This window comes from Amphiprion ocellaris, chromosome 6, assembly GCF_022539595.1.
Source record: "Amphiprion ocellaris isolate individual 3 ecotype Okinawa chromosome 6, ASM2253959v1, whole genome shotgun sequence".
NCBI classification, from domain to species: Eukaryota; Metazoa; Chordata; class Actinopteri; family Pomacentridae; genus Amphiprion; species Amphiprion ocellaris.
Genome location: NC_072771.1, coordinates 34,975,614 through 34,982,770, shown reverse-complemented (window position 1 = coordinate 34,982,770; position 7,157 = coordinate 34,975,614). Strand labels below are relative to the sequence as shown.

Genomic DNA, 7,157 nt, shown 5'->3' with positions numbered 1-7,157 from the left:
GCACACGATATTAAGATGCCAGCAGTATCAGCTCAACACAACTCATCAGCAGCTTAAAAGGTTCACGCAAATCCATAATTTAAAAATGATTTTCTTCCAGGTGCCTACAAATTACTCTCACTTGAAACCGATTTGATTCTTCAGGAGAAAAAAAATCCATGAAACATAAGATTTTTAGGGGGGGAATTCTATGTCGTGTGATTAATCTGTGGTCAAATAAATGTAGTAGAGAGTAATATATTTCCTTCTGAAATGCAGCATGAAACGGAATTTCTAGGGTAAATGCATTCAGTTACATTCCTCTGCCGTCTTCGGCGCCACAGAAATTGGATGCTGATGACGATGCAAAGGCTTACAGTCAATTGTTTTTGCAACCATGCATTTAATTAAGTGATGCTAGCAGGTCACTTAAATTGTTTTTAAGAGTGTACAGTATGTATTTTGAGTTCCCCCAAGAGTTCAGTACAGAAAATGCATGAAAACACACAAAAGCAAATTAAGAAAGCATTTTCAATAGTTTAGGGGGCAAAATGCAGCAAATAGCCAAAACAAAACACAACCAAGCACAGAAACAAGCCTGACTTCATCCTTCGTAGTGTTTTAACTTGAATTTTTTTTATTAATTTATTGTCTTTTTTGTTCAGATTTGTCTGTTATTGGTCATTGTGTTTTATGGCTTGCTACCATAACAGAACTTTGGTTGGACTCTTGTTGATTTCATAAATATTTTGTACTTTAAAATACAAAACTGAATGGCAAATACAGAAAACAGACTACAGGGGGCGTGACTGGGACAGGCTTGATGTCACTGGGATTCATGAAGTTATTAAAAATGAAAAATCAACCAGTGAATGAAGCCATGAAAAAATGTCCCATCATGAATATTTTCCAAGTTACAGGCTCTTAAAGTACATATCGGTGGCTTCTTTATTCCTAATTTTACACTTTTCCATTTTTTTAAATATAAAAAAGCAGTAGTGGACAATTCAAAACAAAACCAAGTCAAGTAAAACAACTTAGAAACACATGGTTGATAGAAAGTACTTTTTTTTATTTGGAAGGACTATTTCTGACCTGCCAACATATTTCACATTATATCTGAATACATCACACTTTGTGCAGCATTCACAAAACATAATTTTTTTTCTTCTTTTTATACAGGTTATGTACATTTTTTAAACATTTTATAGTTTTGTTTTTTTTTTTTTTACAGTAAGCTTATCGTGGTACACGTTAAACAACATCCATTCATCATCACAGAAGTCAACGTATTCATGCATTTACAGTCCGGTATTTTCACACAACAACGTCATATGTCACATTAGGATAACACGTTGGCGTACATACTTTTGCAGTTGTAAAAAAAAAAGATTGAGGATGTGCTAGTGTGTTAGCTGGTATTCAACGGTGAGTGTACCTCATGACCGACCTCTTCCTTGTGCTTCACCATTTTCCTGGAATGTGTCGAGCTCGGACACAAACAAACACAAAGAGAACATCTCGGAAGAAAGACATTCACATGTATTGCCATCAAGCTGCCAAAATATTGCAGTTTTTCCATTTTTGCATCGTTACGATATGTTTGTTTTGACATTAAAAGAAACAGACGGTAAACTGAACGAACACAGGCACTTCATGAGAAAAACCTGTCAATTGGCATAACTACGAAACACAAGTGAAACACTCAGGTCTGCCCTGAAATCTGTACAATTCAGGGGACAAATACACATCATCTGGTGTTGCTGCACAACAAAGACTCTACTTTCTGCTGGTAAGAAACGTTGAGGGGAAGAAGGCTCCTTCGCCGTCGCTTCCTAAAGAGCCGCATGGACTGTCTTCTCCACAGCTCATGTCCTCGCAGGAATCCTCGCTAAGAGACAAGAGGGGAATGTTCATCATCAGTGCTGTGGTGACACACAAAAAAATTCTTTCACAAGATAAGATAAGATAAGTTAGTGGAATATACACAATTACACAGAGGTTAGTAGTAAAATAGAAATAACAAAGAATACAAAGTACAAAATGCAAGTTTCTAAAAGCGTTTGTGTGAAGTGTCTCAGTGTGTCAAGTGTCTAGAAAAAATAAGAATTAAAATAAGTAAAATAACAGAAGAACAATATGCAAACTGTATACTAATACTAATAAGAAAGATTAACAGAAAATGATCTGAAGTCGAGTAAATAGATGTATTGCACTAGAAATATTGCACTTGAACAATGATAATACAGATTGTGAGTCTACTAGGAAAGAGATAATGCACATGGAAAAGTTGGTTGATTATGTGAGGAATCATAAATAACTGTGCTAATAATACACTACAACAACAGAACTATGGAAAAAAAATAGGTGTTTACCAGCAGGTCCCTGCTTTGTTTCTATTTATAGATGTTACACAAGAAAAAACATATTGCTGCTCCACTGACCTACATGAGGCAGTAAAGAAATGCAGTACTGGGTCAACAACAGCAGAGCAAAGGAAAAGATAGTTATGGACTAAAGATAGGTGTTCACCTTTGAACTGGCTTTGAAAACGTTATCTGAGCAAGGAAATGCATTTATTGTGTCACTTTGACCTCACGTGCTTTAGTGAGTAACACTGAATGTAAACATGATCATGTTTCTGAGAAAAACTGCTCTTAGAAATGCAATTATGCAGCTTCTCTGGGTATAGAGAATAATGAGCCAAAGAGGAACCGTTTGCCTTTTGCTTTTACGATGTTAACCACTCAATATTCAGCAGAAAACGTGCAGATTTTTTTCTGATCTCAAACACCACCAGTACACACCAGAAGTATCGATGTCTGACTCAGAAATGCGAAGTATATTGATAAAAAAATAGCTTTTACAACTGGATTTATTAAACGATGAGCAGAGCAGAGCTGTGCAATTTGACAATTTTGATTTACTGTTTAAAAGTCTAATTCATTTCTCAACTAATATCAGTATCTATACCATTCAGCCTTTCCACTGTGAGGGTTTGATGCTCTTCTCAGTTTTATATCAAGTTTATCATCTTGTTGTTTAGTCAAATTGCTCGACACTGTCTTGAAGACGGCAGCTTGGATTCAAACGGAGCAGAAGATTAACCGATAGATGAACCCTCTGAAGCCCAAGCAGTTTCCAAACCTTTTCTGCTTCTGTCACATTTGTACTTACTGTGGACTCATTCTTCATTGTTTTAATTTGGGAAGCTTACCGACCAAACTGAACATCACACTTGAGTAGTTCATGAAACATCAGAAAGCTGAAAATACGACAAATGCGGATTTTTGTCTAGACAACACGCTTTTCGAAGCTGCCAGCAAGTTTTGGGGTTCAGATGAGTAACTGATGAACAAAATAACTGTTAGTTGCAGCTCTAGTCCAGAGTGATAACAAATAAAGCAACAATAACAGCAAAATGATGATATTAAGGCTGAACTGTCAGCAGTAGGTATTTAGGACAGGTTGATAAAACTGTTGTTCAGCAAACATTTAACCAGCGATTAATCCAGTTCAACTCTAAAGCTGAACTTGAAATGCCTCACCACAGTACAGTAAGTTAAATCAGATGAAGTTTCAGCGTGAAGGAGATAAAAAAAAAAAAAAAAACAGGACTATTAACCTCTCACTCTCATCCCAGCTCCTCTCAGGAATAGTAGGCAGACCAGGTACACTGAAGTGACTGGCCTGAAGATTCTGTGCTGTTCTCCTGGACACGATCCAGACAAGCTTTTTGTTGTCTGGCTTATTACATTCACTCGAGCGGTACTCGGTCATGCACTTGGCCACAAGTTCCTTCCAGTGGAGCAGCTCGCTGCCACTGATCTGTGAAGACAACAAACAGGAAACATCTGAGAAATAGTCCTAAAATATGCTGCCATCAACACATCGAGGGTTTTTCCACATACTAGAGGTGCATGTGACATCGCTCTGTCACATTGTGCAATTTCAACACGTTTCAATACATTTCAAGATCTCATCATGGAAAGAAAGAAACCTAAGAAATACAAGCATTAGAGCCATAAACACACAAAACATTAGCATATTTACCACATTGTGTCTTTTTAGTCTCAAAATACAATTTAGTGCTGAAATATTTTGGATCCAATCTGACAAAATAATCATCAGTACTTGTTTGTCAAAAATGAAAGATTTCTTCAGACAAAATAAGCAAATAAAAGCAGAAGCTGGGATTTGCGTTGTTCCCTATATGCAGACATTTCACAGAGCAAACAATATTGCCTAACTGAGAAACTGATGAGTTGTTACAGGAGCAGCACCCTCCTCTCTTCATACCTTTAGATGTCTTTGGAATTGCTGGACAATCTTCATCAACATCACCGCCTGAAGGGCTTCAAACTCCTGAGCAATGAGGGACAGGGCCAACACTGACGGCTGTGAAGGAGCAAAACAGCAGAATAATTAGTCCCCAGACTCAAAGCAAATGCCGCTATGCTGTGAATGTGTCACCTGAGAACAATTCTTACTTTTGCCTTAGAGAAAACAAGCCGGCATAAGCAGGCTTTTAGCTGGGCTTCCAGTCTCCCAATGCTTGGGATCTCCTCCCTTAAAATATAGAGGGAATCCTGATGTGATCCGCCAGTACAAACCGCATGAATCTATTTGACCAGCTCCAGTCAAAGTGGTGCAGAGCTTCAGCAAGAGCAACAAGTGACACCAAGTGAAATGCTCACCTTGCAGCAGGCAGGGATGTGAAGGCTGCGTAGTAGAGGTGCAGAAAGGTTAAGGCTGTCACTGCTTTGGGCTCCATGCTGAGCTTCTCTGAGATGATCTTCTCCATGCGACACAGGTCTGACACAGTGAACTTGCTTTGGCTGATGCGAATGAGTTCATGGGTGGGTGAGACATTACTCTCTTCCTCAACCATTTTGGCAGCAATGTGAAGACAACAGACTCCAATGCAGGGCAAGTGTTTAGGCTGGACCTGTCACATTAACACGGAAAAGTATGAGTCAACATCTCGTGACTCGAGGTCAAGCAAGATCCTTGTTGCCGTGTTTTCTTCTTATTGTTGACAGAAACTACAGCTGAACAATTAATTTCAAATCAAAATTGCAATTTGAAACAATGTAATTAGGAAATCGTAAAATTTGTGAGTCAAGATACCTCGTGCAACGCATGTGACACAGGAATTAAACTGATGTGTCACTGGGTTTATAAATTCACGACATCCTCTGTGTGATAGTCATGCTTTTAATAAGAGCTCACATGATAATTCTCTATCACATGTTTTAAATCTGTGAACACTGAACTGAAACGTCAAAAAATTATATTGCAAATCAAGTCGCACTATCTGTCGGAAAAGTCATAATTAGATATTTTTATAAGACTAATGTGTTATTAAATATTCAAAGTTTTAGACAGGAAGTAAAATACAAAACAGCTACACTTGAAATTCTTACCTTCATAACGGTGAGAAATCTGTCAAGCAGACTGATGGCTTGAACAAAAGTCTGGGTGCTGTAGCCAAAAAAGCTGGTCAGGCTCCACAGTTCTTCCACTCGGGCATCTCTGCATTTTGCAGAGACTCCGCCGTGCTTCTGAAAAAGCATCATTATATATTAGAAAGACATCACTGGATGCAGTACAGATTTTAGCAAAACCGTATGCCTGCGCAGACAGTCAAAAATGTGAAAGTGGGTCAGTGGGTTACCTCCGCAGAGGCCGACTCCATCAGCTTCAGGCCAGTCTCCTTGGGAAGAAAGTTGTACTCTTTGGCACAGCATGACTTCAACTCCTTCAGGACCAAGCTGTCAATGCCTTGAAGATCTCTCATCCTGGAAAACAACATATTTCAATAGTTGTGCATTGAAATCCAAGAGAAATTCCACACACCAAGTATCCCCTATAGGCTGAGGAGTGTATATAAACTCTCTTAAACCACACCTACTGGGTGTCAGGTATCCTCCACCGCCCAGAACCTACAAATACGTGACCTGTTTGATAATTAAACCACTGTTGCAATGTTGTGAATTGATTGGAATCATGTGTGAAGACATGCAAAACAAAAACAGCAAAGCAATCTCTAAACTGAAGCTGATGTTGACATTAGTTTGAGCTAACTGTCTACTAAACTACAGAAACTAGGTCAACCAGCTAATCCTAACTGGGACTTCAGTACACACTTCAGAGGAGGTTTAATTAACAGGCCTGCGCTGTTAACTTTATCAGGCTCTTGAAATATGAAGTTCGGATAAACAACAAGGTCAATAAAATTCAAGGCGTCACTGTGGGCATCTCTCGCACAAACAACCTCAGTTAGCTAACTTAGCTAGCGTGAGCCAACAAACCGTCTTACCTCGTCCAGAAGCCGCCGACTGCAGGATAACAACAGCTCAGCGACCCAACAATCAGCTTCAATTCTTCATGTTTCCATTTTGATTACGACTGTGAACGGCGTATGTAAAGAATTCAAATCCTCACTCCCTGCTGAAAAGCGGTGACCGCCCTGTATAAACAAGTTACCCCTAACCAGCTTGCAAACTACGAGGACCAACATGCACCACGGGGCGCGTTTGACCCTGCGCGGTTACGTCACGATAAATTGTAGAGAGTAAATATTTGGTGGATGTACGCTCATGTGATTTTACCTCAAATTTATCATCATTAAACCGAAGAATTGAAACTTAATCTGATGTGCTGACTATTTTAACGAGTCTGATAAAATTATCTAAACGTTGCCGTCCAACTGCATGAATAACTGACGACCCTGACATCAGCTACCTGCTCGGCAGTTCAGGGAAAAATTAAGGGTGACTTAACTGACAGCGCCTAACTGTTTTTTCCCCACATTTCGTTCATGTAAATCCTTGTTTTTTGTGACATTTTTGTATAATGTTGGATTGGCTGGTCAAATCTGGACTAGACTGTCCCAAAAAGAGGGATAATAACAGGGATATTTTGTATTAAAGATGTGCTCTATAGTGAAACGAAAAGTCTGTTTAAAAACATTACAGTACTTCTTACAATACATGCGAAAGTGACTGAAATCGGTCTGCATCTTGTACAGATTTTCTCCAGACAAATTGTCTTTATTATGCGCTTGTGTCATGATTTCAATGTTTTCCCTTCTTCTAAAATTCCGATGGCTTATCCAGGATATTTTTGGATATGTTGTGAAGGAAATGTGACAAATAGTTTATCTTTACTGAAAA

At 38.8% G+C, this 7,157-nt stretch overlaps 1 protein-coding gene across 1 annotated transcript; it reads right to left on the bottom strand.

Moving 5' to 3' along the window:
- Nucleotides 1–1,030: 1,030 nt before the first annotated feature.
- Nucleotides 1,031–6,488, bottom strand: LOC111580407 (cyclin-G2-like). The gene is made up of 8 exons (XM_023288139.3): nt 6,302–6,488; nt 5,657–5,780; nt 5,406–5,543; nt 4,677–4,927; nt 4,470–4,548; nt 4,279–4,377; nt 3,605–3,807; nt 1,031–1,870 (listed from the first exon to the last, which is right to left on the bottom strand). The coding sequence occupies exons 2-8, from the start codon at nt 5,777–5,779 to the stop codon at nt 1,759–1,761; spliced, it is 1,005 nt and encodes a 334-aa protein (XP_023143907.1). The 5' UTR covers nt 5,780; nt 6,302–6,488; the 3' UTR covers nt 1,031–1,758.
- Between the last annotated feature and the right edge of the window lie 669 nt (nt 6,489–7,157).